The 18,249-nt window shown below is 34.6% G+C and overlaps 1 protein-coding gene across 4 annotated transcripts in view; it reads right to left on the bottom strand.

The window, feature by feature from the left end:
• Positions 1 to 177: 177 nt before the first annotated feature.
• LOC109030294 (uncharacterized) overlaps positions 178 to 18,249 on the bottom strand; it is a 31,477-nt gene continuing 13,405 nt past the window's right edge. For 2 of the 4 annotated variants that reach the window (XM_019041181.2, XM_019041180.2), the window contains exons 2-16: positions 18,077 to 18,221; positions 17,386 to 17,645; positions 16,121 to 16,222; positions 15,097 to 15,214; positions 14,096 to 14,228; positions 12,949 to 13,180; positions 12,136 to 12,345; positions 11,261 to 11,372; positions 10,222 to 10,458; positions 6,086 to 6,954; positions 5,341 to 5,606; positions 4,063 to 4,249; positions 3,341 to 3,532; positions 2,089 to 2,309; positions 178 to 1,350 (exon numbers count right to left, since the gene is read on the bottom strand). In XM_019041181.2, the coding sequence (XP_018896726.2) occupies positions 1,181 to 1,350; positions 2,089 to 2,309; positions 3,341 to 3,532; positions 4,063 to 4,249; positions 5,341 to 5,606; positions 6,086 to 6,954; positions 10,222 to 10,458; positions 11,261 to 11,372; positions 12,136 to 12,345; positions 12,949 to 13,180; positions 14,096 to 14,228; positions 15,097 to 15,214; positions 16,121 to 16,222; positions 17,386 to 17,645; positions 18,077 to 18,221 (3,454 nt within the window). In that variant the 3' untranslated portion in view covers positions 178 to 1,180. Of the gene's footprint in view, positions 1,351 to 2,088; positions 2,310 to 3,340; positions 3,533 to 4,058; positions 4,250 to 5,340; positions 5,607 to 6,085; positions 6,955 to 10,221; positions 10,459 to 11,260; positions 11,373 to 12,135; positions 12,346 to 12,948; positions 13,181 to 14,095; positions 14,229 to 15,096; positions 15,215 to 16,120; positions 16,223 to 17,385; positions 17,646 to 18,076; positions 18,222 to 18,249 lie in introns of those variants that run through there. The other 2 variants (XM_019041182.2, XM_019041184.2) reach the window with 2 other exon arrangements.

Genomic DNA, 18,249 nt, shown 5'->3' with positions numbered 1-18,249 from the left:
TTGCCAAATACATGTATCTATATCTTAGGGAGAGAGGAAAAAAAAACCTCAACTCAAAACTTTATGAATCATACAATTGAGCCTCTTATCTTTGTCATTCAATTGATCAATATCTTTATTTTGTTTTTCAAAATCTTGGAAAAATTAACTTTGCTAGGCAAAAAAAAAGAGTAATGATTTGAATTTGAAAGACAGTTTTATTGAACTTTTTATAAGAATAAGTAAAATAGAAAGTATGAAAAGCACAGATTAATTATTTTAAAGTATGAATAAATTACAAGAATCATGTTGGCGCAATACTTAGACAAATGTAACAGTATCGAGACCTAGGAACAACTTCCCTTGGATTGTAAGTAATAATACTTAACCCAGTTTTCAAATCGGCTAATTCTATAATAGACCTGGTGATAATATAACTTCTGATTATAATAGATTAGGGAATAGTGAAAAAGGTTCAGTTTTTCACATCATTCAGCCATTTAAAAGTGCTAAAAATCATGAGCTTAGCATTAAAAAACGGAAAGATCAAAATACAAAGAAATATGGAACTGAACAAGGGTACTCCGTGCAACAATATGTCAACAAGAATATTTTATGATATACATGGAGTAGAGTGAGCGCAAACCAAGGTATGCAAAAGTATGTAAGCCTTTAATTAGAAAATCATTATTTTTACTGCCTAGTTGCTTTTAATTCCTAGCGGTGCTATAATTTTATACCAGAGTACAGAATTGATCAATCTCGGATTCAAGAATCTTAAATTATACTGTTGTTAAACAGTTAAATTAACAAGTTACTCACAGGGGTTAAACGCCTAAATATTAATGTTGAGTTCAAATCTAGGAAGTATGTCAATAAACTAAAAAAATACTTCTGATTCGATGTGTTTGAGAGACTGACCTAGATAGGAGCAAAAGAGATGTCACCTTCTCACATCATTATGGGTGGCTCACTGCTACCCCCCACACAGAAGACTGTCTAGTACGGCAAGAAAGGGAATAGAGCAGTGTAAGATGTGGCAGGATGCTACAGTGACATAAAGCTGCCTACAGCCGATCGTGAAACAATTCCTTTTCTGGCTATCCTTCAGTCCCTTTTATCAATCTACCCAAACTTGTTACTTTTTTTAGCCCCCTTCAAAGATTGGGAGCTAAATAAAATGTAAAACTTAAAAATAATTTCATACAAAAGAGGCTGGTGGCAAGGTCACGGAACCGTGTCCAGAGAGAGCTCCTGGCAAGTTCGCAAAGCCACCGATCCAGACTGAGCTTTGAGGACACCAGCTTTCAACGTTGCTCAAAGCGCACATACGAGTTGTTGTGACTCCACCAAGGATCAAAATTTGAGAGCCTAAAATATGAAACAAAGTGTTAGAGAACATCACAATAGCTTCAATCATTTCTGATCGGCCACTCGAGTTAGGCAGCCACATAAGAGACATAAAATTTCAAGAGAGTGATTATTTTTGTTGTTTTCTTTCCTTTCCTTTTCCTTCCTTTGGACATTGCATCACACGATGGCTACCCTTTAGTCTTTATAACTTGAAAGAATTATTGAAGGTAGACGACTTGTCTAAATAAAAAAAATTTACCCTGTAAAATAAAAAATGCTTCTTTTCACGGCTTAACAGTGAAGGGTGGAACTCAAACTTGACTAGTGTGCTCATCAAAATTTGATTGCATTTTGCAAAAAGGAACTAAGAGTATTCCAATGTTTCTAAGATTGTGTATCTTATATTTATTCAATAAAGTTACTGAAATCATGAAAAAATTAAGTTTACAAAGGTAATTTTCATCTTTAAGTTATAGTTTATTGAGAGTAAAGATAAAATTTTTTCAGATAATCTGTGTATACTTGCAAGGCAAACAAAATTGCACAATCTTAGCGACATTGGAATGCCCTTGGTTCCTTTTTGCAAAATGCAATCCAATTATTGAGTAATTTAATTTTATTTGAGAAACAACTCCACATCAGCAGTAGTAAGAGTTTAAAACTGCCCTACTTGAAAAAGTTCCTAGGGAAATAGTGTGTATCTCCATTGAAATTTCAAATTTTGAAAGCTATATGACAGAGAAAGGCACAACTCACCTAAATAACAAACTGAGTGTCCATGACGTGGAATAGCCATTTCAGTTTCAAGATACCATTCCTTCTTCAAATCATCCCAAGAGTCAATGGCACTGATACTGTAAGTTGTAGTCTCTTTTTCATTCTGACGTCCTGCACCACCGATGAAATAAAGAGAGTCGCCTTTGGGAAATAAAACGCCAAAACAGCGCGGAAAACGCAACGGGGAGCATTGGGTCCACCTGAAAAGATTTGAGATCACATCAAAATATACTGTGAAAAACATAAAATATTGGCCTAAAGCATCAGCAGATTTTGAAAAAAAACTTTCCTAACATGTTTTAAATTACATATATTCATTACGACCACCGTACATACAGCCGGAACGACATAAAATTTAAGGACTTTCTGGTCTCTTACATAATTTTTCAATGCTCTAAGATGGAAAATACAAGGACTATTACAGATTTTCCCAGGCTTTTCTTAGAGACAAGGGGAAAACAATTGTTCTGCATCATGCAGCATTGAACATACGCTGATACATTCATAGCATGGTCAAAATTTAATGAAGGTTAAGGTAACACCAAGAGGAATACCAACTGCCAAAAGATTATTAATACAAGGACAATAGAAGAAAAAAGGGGCATTGGCAATATACTAAAATTAAATTAAAATACTTTCTACGTTTGCGTGGCGATCATGTTGTTAATTTTAGAATTAGCCTTAAGAAATCTCAGTTTTCCTTTAGCCTGGTGAATTTCAGGTGAAAAGAATCATTATTTAAATAATTTTACAATGTAATATGTACTTTCTCAAAAGGTATGCTCTATACGCCAGAACAAGTAAATTTTTAATTTAAAGAAAAATTGAGGGAAATACAAAATTGCTGGGGCATTCATTGATAAAAGCCGTTTTCTGAAATAGGAATGTTAAAAGAGAGAGAATTAAACAAACTTGAAAAGTTTTACAATTTTAAAAAGATAGAAAGGCTTTGAGCTCAGACAATCATCAGTGATTATACATCTGATCTTTTTAAAGTTTTATACGTTGCAAGTGAGTTCTGTTGCCTTTTTTACACAATTGGTTCAAAAACATGTTCTGCATGCTTGCTCTTGATTGCATAAATATGCTCTTTCTCTGACTTTTCCAGACTATCTATCCCTGTAGACTACCATGATAATGTTCAAACAGTGAAAGTATGAAAACTTTTCATTATGAGAGGAACACAACCACAATAACAGTGTGTTTGAGAAAAATAAAATGTATAGCTTACATATTACTCTGAGTATCATAACAGTCAACTCGTTGGGATAAAATAGATTTTTTGGCACAGGTCATTCCGCCACAGACCCAGATACGATCTTTGTATTGAGCAGCAGCCACTCCCATTCGCCCAACTTCTAATGGAGCCATTTCTTCCCATACTCCGGTTTGAGGATCAAATCTTTCAACGTTTGATAATATTCTGCACAATTTTAAAAAAATGTTTTTGATAGTAGTGATATCACATAATGAGTCTAGGGCTGTGAGCTTTACTTGCTGTGACATTCACCAACAATTTTTCTGAGAGAATGCTAAAAGGTCTGTCATAACTTTGTTAAGAGACGTAAATTAGAAGTTCACATTCATGAAACTAAATATTGTTGATAATGGCCCATGAAGCATGGTGCCTATAAGTATATAGCATAAACTGCCAGAAAATTTCCATTAAATTTCAAATATTCAGGGGGATAATCATTTGATTGTAATCTGGTCAGGCAAACCAAGACTAGATTTTAGTATCTTTCCATTTGTCCGAACTTGACATTACTTAACCTATCAACTTGCAGACAAATAATTTCGATGGTTCTGAAACACATGTTTATTCACAGTATTTTGATGAAATTGTTCTGAACTTTATTGAAAGATTTGTGATTTTGAATGAACTAATGGAAGTCGGAAACTTTGAAAACATTTGTTTCTAGAGAAAATGAAATTTGTAATGTACATACCTACCTTTGATATTTGTCTTGACCACCAATCACAAAAAGTTTCCCGCTCATAGGCACTAGGCCAAAATTTTTTCTTGCTATTTTCATAGGGGTTTCTGTGAACCAAGCTAAAGTGACTGGTTCAAAACTCCAGACAGTTGAGACTATTTTAAACTTAGTTTTAGGGTCACACTCACGAGGATCTGCACCACCTGGAAAAATAAATTAAGACTGCCCACAGTTACAGGAACAAGGATGAATTTAATCAATCGCAGCACACTGATAAGTTGATACAGGCTGAAGATTTTCTTTACGAACCCGCATTTCAGAGGTAATAAAACTACAGGAATCATGTTATGTAGCTATATAGAGTACAAAGTTATGATGATTTAATTTTTGCTTTTGAACTGCCCAAAAAAGATTAGATTATGATAGCTCATCCTTTGTCCACACAAGTAAACTTTCGATGAACCGCTGCAAAAAACTTCTAATAAACCCGGGTCTGGTTAAAAACTTCCTCCTGTTTTTGGTTTTCACACTAAATTTGGACTGCCGTTAACAGAAAAATATGAAGTCGTGTTTTGAAAAAAAAAAAATTAGTTGGGAGCGATTTTTAGTTCAACTATAGTGGAAAATTTTCTCTCATTAAAAAATCAAAGATGAGGCAAAATATTTTGAAGGTAAAAATCGTCCTTAAAATTTGTCCTTTATACTGAGTTTTATGGAGGTGCATAATTACACAACTTCAAACCTCCTTTTTCCAGTTCAAACTTGGCGTATCTCAGTGAAATATGTTGCTGGCACCCAATTTATGAAATTTATTTTTTAAAAGCACAGAGTGAACTGAGCTTCTAGAAATTTTTTCGGATTTTTTAAGCCCTATATGGCAAAGAAATCCCGTTTTGAAAATGCCACAAATGGGACCAGTTTGAAACGATATTTTTGGAAGACTCTGATGATGAAGCCAGGCAAGGGAAGAGGGGTTTGCTGATTTGCTGACCTCAGTCTCGGGCTTTGCCTTGCTACGTTCACTTGAATGTTGGCTTTTGATTGGTTAGATTTTGATTAGCTTTATCTCCTTTTAGATATGATTTTTTGAACTTTTGAATTAATTTTTTGGTTATTTCACGGAAAGGAACTGTACAAAGAATAACTATACACTGTATACATAACTATGATAGAACGTCTTTAATGCCTTTCATAGTCTTATCAGTTTGATATTTGCAATGAAATGAAAATGTAAAGGTCATATTGCATGAATGAAAATGTAAGAAGGGTCCCTACTTATACACAAAATAATTACCTACAACGTAGATTCTTCCCTTTAAGAATGCAACGGAGTGGTGGTGCCTTGGTTCAGGTAATTCAGTTATGAACTCCCAAGTATTTTCACTTGGAACGTAGCGGAAGGCATTCTTGCCGGTATTCCGATCAATGCCGTACGGTCTGTGAGGGTCTATTCCACCAAAAACTAAAATGGCCTCTTGATGAGCAAAGAATAATGATCCTTCATCCGAATAACTTCGTTGATGCATCACTGGACTCTTATTCTTCAAATCATTTTGCTTGCTGGAAGAACAACAACAACAACATAAATACAATAGGTGAGAAAGAACAGTAGTTATAAAAAGCTTCCTACATCAGCGACCAACTAACGCAAAGATGAATTCATGCGCTCTTCCCCTTTCAAACTGGATCTCCATTCGACCGCTTCAGTTTGTGGATACAGCAAGTATTGGAGGGAGTTCTCAGACTGGGTTTTGGAGCACGAACTGGGAATGGACAACTTGAAATCTGGTACATTTTAAAGGTAAGGCATCTCAAATACAAAATGTAATGTAGCACTTTCAAAGGGTTTGGTAATGTCCGTTGCAGTTTCACTTCAAAAAAACAAGTCGTGAGTTTTGACTTACATATTAAAGACAGAGAGAGAGAGATTCTAGTCTCAAGTATGGGCCTAGGTCAGAGTGAGGGCACCTCACTTTCAGGATAAGCGACACTCCTTTTCTCATACCACTACGAAACAATTGGAGTCTAAAAATACTTACTGATTAAAATGAAGATCGATGAAGTTATTTTTCACAGCATCCGGTAAGATTTGACTCGAGGTAGGCAGTGTTTCAGAGGTAGCTTTCAAGTTTGACTCACCGGCATTTACTTGGTTTTTCATCCAAGACTTTTTGCCACGTTCTGTAATTGTTCCAATCTTTTTCCTATCTGAAGAGCCACACTTAGTAGCTATCAATTTTAGTCGCAACAATTTCACAAATTTCCGGGCTACATAACCACGGAAAACAGCTTGGATTTTTGTTGCAGCTTTGACTTTCCGTTCGAATTCTTTTTGAATTTTCGATACATCGTTCTGAGGAATGTTACAAGAATTATTGGTTTTCAGACCTTGAAAATTTAATGGATAGTTTTGTCTTCTTGGAAAATCAAAATTCAGAGAAGAGAAGGTGGAGCCATCTAAAATTGATCTGATATTTTCATCCGGAATTCTTGACGATATCTTAGAGAATATTTTGTCGGACATGGCCCCGGCTGTTGTTTGATTGGTTTGTTTCTGATATGATTCTGGTTCTAACCTTTTGTTTTGCTTGTCTAAGTTTTTAGATAATTCAACACTTGATAAACTTTCAGCTTTAATACTTATTTCATGAAATGCTGCATTGTCAATGTCTTTTTCTGCTGTGAGTAAAGAATATGTAGGTTTGAAATTATTCCTTGCATCATAGTTCTCAGAAGCGTTAGGGAGTTTTTTAAATGGCTCTTCTGCATCCACATCAATCTTTTTCATCATTTTACTGCTGCTTCCAGAATTTTCAGCCTTGACTTCCCTGACAGGTTTAAGTTCTGACTGGCCCATCAACTTCAATTTTCTTTTCTCAATGTTTTTCTTTAATTTCAAGAACTCAGCCTGCAAAAAATTAAAACCTTATAATTCTGATTTTACATTCTGAAATATACAAAATCTTCAACATTTAATGCAATTTTGACAATAACTAAGAGCAAAAAACCTTATGGATGAATTCACAGTTCTTGGTTTTTTTTTCATAAGAACAACGACAAGCTTCTATTCTGTTATGTTAAAAAACGTAAGTCTTATGACGCCATTTCTCGTTATTGCCAGTTTCAGCATTTTAATTTTTCTGATGCAGTCTCTGAGAGAATAGCAACTTAAATTCACCTGACTATTCCTGTTTAGTGTTTTGAGAGTGACACTGTGGTGCTTTGTCAGATTCTCTCAACAGAGAAAAGGCTGAAACATGTTGCCGAGACTGAGGACTTAAAATATCTCCTTCACATTTGGAGCCCCTATACCGGGTGGCAAAAGAGAATAGCACCAGCTGTATTGCTGAATAGAGAATTTGACTGACTGCAGTTATTGACTTGCCCAAAATTCTATGTTGCATCATCAATACGGCTTTCATTACGCAAGATTTTTTCTCAGCTTGAAAATTGAATTTGGACAAAATTAATGGTATTTTTGTGTTCACTATGGAATAATTGGCAATTGATGACATTCAAAATATCTTACATTTGAAAACACAACAATTTTTAAGCTGATTGAAAGAAAAAATAGAGGAAAGGGGAGCACAAGAGAGTAAAAGAAACACATGGAAATTAAAAGCGCAGACTAAAAACTTACACAAGAAATACTATAACCTGCGATACTAATTAAATATGCAACCAAAAAATCCACCAATCTTACAAAGTTGATCATGAATCAAAAGAACAAGTACATATACTAAACATCTCTAAAAAGAAAAATGCAGATGAAAATTTATAATACAATATCTTACTAGTTTGCAGCATGCTGACAGTTTGGATGAAGTTATGCTTCCCAAAGACTTCCAGTGCAGACATCAATCCAAGAAAGCGTAAGATAGAACTGAAAAACGGGACCGATAATCCACAATAATGCCTTGAAAAAAGATTTCCACGAACATTTTTGGATTATTCAGAGCACTCATGAGTTTGACCAACCATCAGACAACCCTAGAATTAAATTCATCATTAGGTTACAGTTGTTTTGAGCTGTAGATCAAGTTTGTCAATGCCTAGCTTGTCAATTATTGGTGCTTGGGTGTACACAAAACACGACGGAGGTTCTTGGATGATGCTCAGAATAGCAAATTCAATATTATTATTGACTGATAAAGCTAGAAATAGTTTCAAACTGAATCTAAAATGTAACAGCTCTTTTAATAGTGGCAAAATTATATGACGGAGGAATGCAAGAGATGTCTAATTTATCTTACTTTGGATTCAGGAGGAGGTTAAGAATGTTTCATTATAGAGATGTAGATGAACTGACAACTCTTGAGGGTAAATTACTCAATGAGGGGAGAATGAAGTCACTTACTTGACTGAGGCAGCGCCAGTTTGTTACACTTCTTAAAACAAGTTTGAACATCGTAAAAAGACCTTTTTCACCGATAGTGCTACGGTGAGGACTTCATGGAAAATATACTTTCCTGGAACTTTGAGGTACACCTCAGATATCCAAACTTAGAGTATTCACACACTGGATTATCCAAACTAATTTTTGAGAGAAGTTCCTTTTTTTCTCTTTTTTTAAATTTGTTTTTTATTTCTTTCTCAAAAACCCATTTCCATGACTCCTTTCTATTTCCAACTTGTTTGCAATCCCAATGCCAACGGTGAAACTGCATATCTTGGTTGCAGAGTTTCAAAACCTTCGTCCCTTTTTTATTTTTTCAAAGGAGACCCAACCAACATTATGGTTTGTAATTTTCACAGAATATTCATCGTATACAGAATAAGTTCGCCGAAATTTTCAGGAAATGATGTTTGGTAGTTTTCCACGTAGAAAATAAAGGAAGAAAGGAAGTCTGCAATGTCGCAAACCGAAGTATGCATTTCTGAAGTTTCACCATCGATATGTTGCTACAGAATGAAAAAGGCAGCGCAATTTGATCGCCACGAAACTGACAAGATTTGAATGTGAGATAAATTGAGTATTATTTATGGTAAGTCCAACCTAAGTGAGGCTGCATTGAAAATATCCTTGACTAGGTACATTGACGTTGCTTGTTTCACTCCATTCCCTTACACTTATTCAATGCATAAGTGGAACTCTGATTTAATTTTTTTTTTAAAGTTTTTTGGGGAGTTAATATTTCTCATGACATGGAGCCCTACATGATACAAGCAACAAGCTATCATCCACAGAAAAGAGAAATGATAAAACAGCATTTAAATAAAAACTATCAGAAGAAAGAAAAACAATAATAAATGAATGAAAAGGGAGTACTTTAATTTTTGGATTTTTCATTCAATCAACAACGAAAATAGAGTCTTTAATCCTAGTAAATCCATAAACTAGATTCAAATATGTCTGTTTGTACACTTCACTGTGGTGTATTTTTGAAACAGGGTGGCAAAAACTCTGAGTTACACCTTGAAACGGTTACTGTTGCAAAGAGCTATCCTCAAGAAATAATGTGCTCAAAATAAGCATCCTTAAAGATAAACTTGAAGAAATTCAAATTTTAAGGACATAAATGATCATACAATTACTGACCAATTGCACCAGTAGTTAGCTTCCAAGAGATGCTTTACAAGAGCCAGGAGGTAGAACCAAGCCGTATCATTATCATTTCATGAAACATGTAATTAGGGGTGCTAAAAATGCCTGATCTTGCGATCAGTGAATTACAGTGGGCATGAGGCAATTTTCAAGAGGGATGAATTTTTCCTCTTTCACTTTCATCCATTTTTTGTGAAAAAATGGAGCAAATAGTACATTTTGATAATAACTTGGTTATTTTTAGGTAAGCATTAGGTAAAGAGCTTGAAGAAAAAGCAAATACAGGACGGATAAGTTACAGAAAGAATCACTAAAAATGGTATTAACAGAATAGTACTAATGCATGCACTCAGGTTCATGATCAACTTACTAACTGGTGGGTAGATATCAAGGAAGATGGAAGCTTCGGTTTCAAAACTAAAATTGCAGGTGGGAAAGAAGCAAGAAACACAAAACGAATTGAGGCAAAGCTATGAACAGTAATTGTGACACTTCAGTGTAAAGTTTTTTTTTTGAAGTGTTATTAAGGTGTACTCATCAGCTGCATCTTGACGTTTGAAAAAGAGAGAAAGGACGGAAGTAGGGTTGAGCGGTAAATCATCGATGAACATACTTTTTGCGAGCACTTACTCCATTCCTGTGAGCAGCAAAGTATTCAGCGAGAGATGGTACTGGGGCATTTTTCCTTGGGATCCGTTTTCTCGCTGACAACAAACCAGAATTCACGGACGTTGAAGTGGCGTCAGACACAGAGCTGTCTTCTTCAGAAAAATCTCCGCTTGGCAAATTATCCTTCTTCTTTTGCGTAGAACTCGGTCGCCGATAGAGATCCAGATCATTCAAGAATTCACGGTACGATGAGAAACTCTGAGAAGAAAAAATTTGAATTTTAGGTTCCATTTGTTAGGTCAGCTGTACAAAAAGAGTGAGTAAATTTGACCGTTTCCACTGTTTGATCTTGTTCTTAGCTTTTGGATCTATCTCATTTGATAAAATTAAAACTTTAAACACACAGATCTTGAAAGTTCTTTAATTTCTTAAAACGTACACACTCTAATTAAAATGAGATTTAGGGATTATGAATATTACAGTCATGTCATGATCCTGTTTAACTCCACTAGTTCTTAATTGATTTTAGCATTTTTTAGGGTATACTATTAGCTCTCCAAAAATCGTGAATGAAGTCAACACGATGGCTGCAGCCGTGCCAATACTTGCAGTGGTTCCTCTGAGAGCCACCAAGGTACCAGTTGAATGAGTTAGACAGGGCTTAGCATGATCATTGTGCTGGAAAATTTTTAAGTTCTGCATTGGCTTAGGCTCAACCTGGCTCATGACAACCTGAATCCAAATATTATTTTGTTAAGTTAAGCCTGACAGTCATGTGCAACCAAATATCCATAAGATTTTACTACTTTTGTGGATTTTTATGAGAGGAAATAATGATTCATGAAAAGTTTTTCCTGTTTCAAAAATAGTATCGCCTGAGATTTTTGACAAGTCTAGAGACACAGCAAAAGAGTTGCACGACCAATCTTAAAAGTATTTCAGACTAAAAACATGTATCAATGGCTTCCATCACACAGGCAAATACTTTAAACATTACGAGAACAAGTGCATGTACATAATGTATAAAAAATAAAAATGGTGAGACCGACGGAACACTTACTTTGTCTGAGCCGATCCAATTTCTTTGAGAAGGCTCTGTGAGTCTTAATGAGTCAATCCAATGATAATAATCTCTTGATTCATGAACGTACCAATATTTAATAATGGCAAAACTGAAAATAAAACAAAAACCTGTTAGAGAAATGATAACTAATGGTAAATTCCAAACATAGCTATAATCAAAATGCAGGAAATTTACTTATTCATAGAAAAGCCCAGACATACATGTACGTGGTGTCACAATAAAAACTCAAATCATTGAGAAGAGAATTGTATAATCTTGATGTAAATCAACATTTACACTTACTAATTGATTATCAAAACCAGCGTTATTTAATCCACTTTTAGAAATTCATCTCTGAAAATATGAAATTTTAATTGCACTGAAACTGATTAGAGTTAATTTTGTAATCAAATTCTATTTTTTTTTTGCTTATTTATTTACTTTGGATTTTATTTCTCTGCAGAATAATATTAACTCAGCACTATTCTACCATCCTGTTAGGCACAGTATTCAAACCACACTTTTAGAGTTTTTTTTTGTGACATTTCGATTGATACCAAACGTTTCCCAAAAGAAGACTTTTCTCGAACGTGAATGAGGAAAATTGCTTCCACGTGTGAAATATTTCATGATCTGAAACTTTCAAAATCTCTGATTTTAAGTTCAATCCCAGGAAGAAATTAATGGCCTAAGTTGATCTTCAACAAAAAAGACAAAAGCGCAAGTACAAAATGTACTTAGAGAAAGTTTAATTGCTTGAATTTCTTATCTTGGTTGAAAACGAATTCATTTCAGAATCCAACACTTATTGCTAGTGCTTCCACAACATTAGAGAACTGGCTGTGATTAATTGTGTGAAAAAAACAACTTACGCTAAGCCATCCTCGACGAATTGCTGAACTACAGGATTTTTTGTGACTTCGATGAATTCAGGAGAATCAGAATTCCTTCTGATATCAACCAATTGCCAAGGTGCTATTAACCCAAACCTTACACATCCCATTACTTTCACTAAATAGGCAGCTCTTTTGGTCCAATCGTGCATTAACCATCGAACAGCAGACATAAATACTTCCATTTCACTGAAATTTATAAAATAATAATTTATTCAGTGTCAGGAGCATGCACAGCAATATTTACTAAGAATTAAACCATCATAGAGGATTGTAAGTGAAATTTTGTTAAATTTTGTATCAGCATTTGTTTTTTAACTTTCTGTAATTGTGACAATATGTTATGTACCTAGCAATATTATCGTTGTTTGAAGTGAATATTTTTGTACTTATTTTTTTCTAAATGAAATGTTCAGTTTGTGATTTACAGGAGCATAGTTGCATTGGATTCAAGGTGGCTGAAATGATGGGTTGACACCTTATATGACCTCTTAACCTTCAGGCTAATGAGACAAATTATTTTTATGGCTTCAACTTTAAGTCTCTTTATTTTAGTAGAAAAAGCAGTTTTGAAGTTTGTAAACCTAGGCGTTGTGTTCCTCCCTAAATTTTGCTGTAGAAACATCCATTTTCAAGACAATACCTAGATCTTGTGACATTTCAATTGTAAGTTGGTAAACCGAGAAATTGAAGAAAGCTAACAGAAATTTTAGAAAATAAAGGAAGGGATTAAGAACAAAATGTATGAGAGTTTACGCTATAGAAGACTAAAGATGGAAAATGAGTTCTTACCAATGAACAGATATGTAATTTGAGCTTAAAAACATGCAAACTTCTTCTATGGACAATTCTAACCAATCTTTGGAGCTAACAAGGGTGAGGAAAAATCTTTGGATTCGGGGCACCATCAAATCCATGACGGCAACATTATCGGATTTGCGAGCATCAAGGTAGAGTAAAAATGCAGTATCTTCGTTAAAAAGCTCTTCATTGCTTATGAATGCCCAACACTGCTCTTCTAATTCTGTTATATTATGATAGAACAAATTTAAATTTCATCTAAGAGGAATGGGAAGAGGAGGATGAAAAGACGTAACGATGGTATGGTGTCGGGAAAGAAAAAATCATTTTGATAGTAAAATTAAAACAAGAGAAAACATTTGTTGAAAAAAATATTTGTGCTTGAGAAATCGGTTATTGTCAAATTAGCACATGCCCTACACTCTAATAGAATATGACCAATTTTTAGCTGTGCAGGCAAACCATCTCTGTGACTGTTGGGGGACACATCATCGAAAATTCGGTGTAAATGTAGATTCTAACTAATCAGCTTCTGGATGCTATCAGGTTATGAGTCAAGTACGAGTTTTAAAAAATTAAAATTTTTATAATTTTGATTTTCATGAGAACTGATTGACTACTATTGCTTTTCAAATTTTTTCTTGGACATAACTAACTTATGACTTATGACTAAACTTGGTAACATGACTTCCGAGTCTTTGGACTGGTTGTGACAGAAAATGTGTATTTGATCTTAAGCCAGGATTTTGTCTTGCAAATGGATTCATCATAAACGAATTGATAGGACATATTGATGTATTAAAAGTAGATGTCAGAAAAGCAATCTATACATATGGTTTATCAAAGGGTCTTCAAACATTTTCCTCTCTCCTTACAGCTTTTACACTTTGGTCTCAAATAAATCAACTATGCGCATACTGGTCTGTAATATGCATATTTTCAATGAACTGATCTCTATAATTCGTTGCAGTCTAATAGGCCTGAGCTTACAATTCACAAGTCTCAGTATTCTAAGAGCCAGTTTTTTGTCCATTGAACTGACACCAAGGTTTTCATTTTTTGTTTTTACCTTTTTTCTCGATTAAATGATATTGGAAGAAAGCGACAAGTTCAAGTGATGCAAGTTACTGCCACATACCTTTTATGCCTAAATATTGGGCCGCCGAGAATATGCCTAGAATGTTATCCCTTCTTAAAAGATGATAGCTGTCTTGACTTAAATGAAGCATCCAATCATAAATACATGCAAAAGCTTCTTTTGATACCATATTCTGTACAAATATGAAAAACTGATTAGTACGCAGAGAATGTTAAGGATACAAGGATTAAAGAGGAAAACGTTATGTGAGGTTGAAATGTTAAAATTACATGAGGTATCTCAGATCATTGCAAAGTTATCAAAAATAACCTGCAAATCGAGACACAATTTATGGGTTTGATTTTCAAAATTAATTATCTTTTTCCAGAAACCCAAAGGTCGGTAGAATGGAATTTTAACCCTTGAGAGGGTTGAAAATCAAGTTTTAAAGTTTTCCTATTATTTTTAGAACCCAAAGCTGTAAATAAATTTTCTCCAGTTCAATTTTTTTTCCATGAACTAAAATGGGTTAAGGCACCACTCAGATTAGAGACAGATATCATGGCCGCTTGCCCAAGCCTTGGTGTGGTTTGAACAACGTTTCCAAACTTGGAAGCAGAGAGTTAGGACTCAGGAGGCTGTGATACACTGATGATGGGTCAAATTAGACTCAAAAGACAAATGTGGTTACCTCCCTGATCGATCGTCACTACTGTTGCTCTGAACAGAGTAACTCTGAAGGGGAAAATTTTGCTCAAATGAGATTTTCCCTCGATGATGAGCACAAAAACTGAGGGTTATGTGACGTTCGGCCAATATCTCTGTCTCTTTCTTCTTTACATAGGTCTGTTCTCAATATGATTAGAAATTCTCTCATTGAAAATTCCAAAAATCATTTTTTGAAGTTTGTTCAAGCTTGAAATTCTGTGAATCTAGTTGCACCAAAAGCATCTCAGTGGAAATTCTCAGAAATGGTTGAACATCTTTTCTTACGCATCTTCCATGTAAAGCCAACAAATTGTAAAAACAGTTTTGGTGAAAGAAAATAGTTGCTCAGTTACCTCTGGTAGTTCAATCTGCCTTGTTGACTTCTCATCAAAAAAAGAAGAGTAGGATTGTAAAACTAGCATGTGATAGCGGAATTCACTTGTTCCTATTCGAATTAAAACATCTGGATTACTGGAAAATAGGAAGACAAGAGAGTTACAGATTATAATCACAATAACTTTCACCATTAACTGTAGTGATAAATAATTGTTAGGCAGCAGCGAGGTAAATGAATCATAGCTATGACTCATAGTTTTAACGGTAAATCTGTAATGTAAATGGACTCTAAAGGTAATTGAATGTTGCTATTGCTGTTTTTCCTTTTAATGTTTGACAAATATTTTATTCTCAATAGTGATTTATAAGTGTTCTGTGCTCAAGCGCTTGACAAACAGGGCTGTGTCCCAGTTGTTAGTGGAGGAAGAAGAGAAGAGAAGATAGTTGGAACAAACATTTACAGAGATGAGAGGTTCATTGGGGCAAAATTTGCTTTCCCATTTCTCAGACTCTCAAAGTTTTTGATTTTGATTTTCTGTCTTCCTGACTTCCTCTGTTTCTCCTTGTTCTTTTCTTCCAAATAAAAATATATACAAAAATAAACATGGCTCAGCGCAAAATACCGCTACTGATCTGTGAAGGGTCAAATTTCCTCAGGTAAAATTCACTGTGAACTGAGAGTATTGCAGAGCTCAGTATTGATGTGTTACATATACATTATAAGAAAGATCAAGAACTTGCATTGCAGTTTGCGACTATCTTGGTGATGCATATTCTCATCTTAACTCTCCCTGTCTTTCCTGTTCACCATAAATCCTGTTCGGCTAATTTATGAAAGCCTCATGAAAGTCTCTGGATGTCACGTGGAAATAGCTTAATGAAGCTCATTGATTTGATTACCAGCAGATATACTATGATAGGTACTTGGAAATTTTACTTTTTCCATGTAACAGTAATTAATCGAATATATTTGGAAAGTCAACTTCCTCGCAGTTGTACACTCATAAAATACTGAGTGAAAAAAAATCGCAGCACACTTACATGCAATTAGTTATCCTAAAATGAATTTGTTTGTGGAGATCTGATTTAGGAGGCAGCTGTATCTTGTCCCAATCAATGGTGTCGCTTACAGAGTATCCCATCCTGTGAGGAGAATTTGATGCAGGAAATAGATTAACAAAAAATACTACCAGTCTATGAAAATAATATGCACAAGTGGATCAGTGAGTTTGAACACACACCAACTCGGAAAAAAAAATTGTTGAGGAAATACCTAAAACTGCGCAGCGGGCGAAGAAGTTAGTTTAAGAAAAACCTTTTTGGTGCCAAAGGACAAGTACTTGGAGACTTTGTTGAAAGCACCAAGTTGAAATCAAAACACCATGTTTGATGACAGAGAATTAAGCGTTTAAAAATTTTCGAGTTGGTGTGTTTTCGTTCTCACTGACATTTAGATACCGATTTTTCAGAGTCTGCCCTGAAAAATGTATATTTTTCAACCTGAATAACACTTGAATATTTATATAACTTTTTGGTACAAGGTATACTGATCCGAAAAAAGAAAACCGCAAAATCGGACGGTCACTTGTTTCCCTTGAAATGGCCAAAAATTGGTTTTTCCAATGAAATACCTACCCTACTTCGATTTTTCCCTTTTCCCGTCGCTGTTCCGAAATTTCCTTTTCCATAAGTGTCCCTAGGTCCCCATCCCTAGGTGTTACTAAACCATAAAAAAGTGAAAATAAAAAAAAAATCCGAGTTTGTGTGTTTTCGAACTCACTGATTCAAGTATAAATGAAATAAAGGAGTAGATGAATCTTGTATAAAGTTAGGTGGCTCAGATGACTTCACAGGGGAACAAATGGATGTTGAGATAATATTGTGGAATGTTAAAAATCGGCGCGATAACTTCAAATGTTGAAATGAAAGCTTTAATCATTACTTTATTATTCTCCCAATGGAAAATTAATAACTACACAGAGCATTAAGGCAAATATACTGAAAGTCATCTGGTATTAGCATTTTAATTTAGCTCAGCTCCGAGTTCGAAAGTAAAAAAATATTGGAGGATTTTTCTAAAAACAGGCTTATCTGAGGAAAATTCAAGTTTTTTGGAAATTGGTGCATGACAGAAATGAATGAAGGTCATTTACGGATTTGAACTATCAAATCCTCAGCGTTATGAAAACAAATTATTTTGAAAACCCCCAAAATCTGATTAAGAACTGATGGACTGATTGGTCCTTCTTCAGAGAGCTGTGCAAAAACTAAATTAGTAGATTTCTACGTTAGTAATATTTTCAAACCTCTGAAGATTGATTTCAGGAGAGAGTGAACTGAATAGGTGACTAGATTTCACAGGATCGTTACTACTTTCATCCTGACTAAGAAATGCTTCTGAATCACTTTGATCTCCACAAGCCCTTCGCCGTGATGTTTGCTTGATTGGCGTTAAATTAGAGAACTGAGAGTGTAGCCAGCTTGAGTCACCACCGCCTCGACTACAATTTTTAGCCGTAGATTCAGGTCCTATAAAATCATTGGTGATTTTTCCTCCACGAGAAGTCTGCAAAATATAATATTGTTATCAATCGTTATAAAATTTACATTATAATGCAACAAAATAATAAATTTATTCAACTTAGTTCATAGTTGAAATTAACTAAATAAAATACAAATGACACTATTACCAAAGCAATTCTTTAGAGATTAGCAATATTCAAAATTTGCTTTATTTTGGGGATACAAAGATGGGATAGAGTATTTGTTCAAAATTACCCAGTGAAACCACCTATACCTGCACTTATATTTTCTTCTTCTTTTTCATTGATGTCACTTGACATCGCTTGGCATTGTGGTATATTAGAGACATCTAGTGAAAAGTTAAAAACATCAATTGATAACATTGAAACAGCAATTTTCAATTCTACATTCAGCACACTAAACTGATACTTCTTTGTCTTCAGAATCTACAGGTGCTTAGCAGACCATGCTTACCTTTTTTGCACTAAGTTTAGGTGCTGGTGTGGGTAAACCTTGACTGAAGTTTTTCTTCATTTCTTTCCTTAGAGGAATTACAGCATTATCATTTGGAGCGTCAGAAGTTTTGCTACGTCTCCAAATAGTTTCTTTTTCTTTGGACCTGAAACAAATGCAATTGCTATGTTGTT

Source organism: Bemisia tabaci, chromosome 8 (assembly GCF_918797505.1).
Source record: "Bemisia tabaci chromosome 8, PGI_BMITA_v3".
Classification (NCBI taxonomy): domain Eukaryota; kingdom Metazoa; phylum Arthropoda; class Insecta; order Hemiptera; family Aleyrodidae; genus Bemisia; species Bemisia tabaci.
Note: the sequence above shows the minus strand (reverse complement) of the source record. Positions and strands in the feature narration are given on the sequence as shown.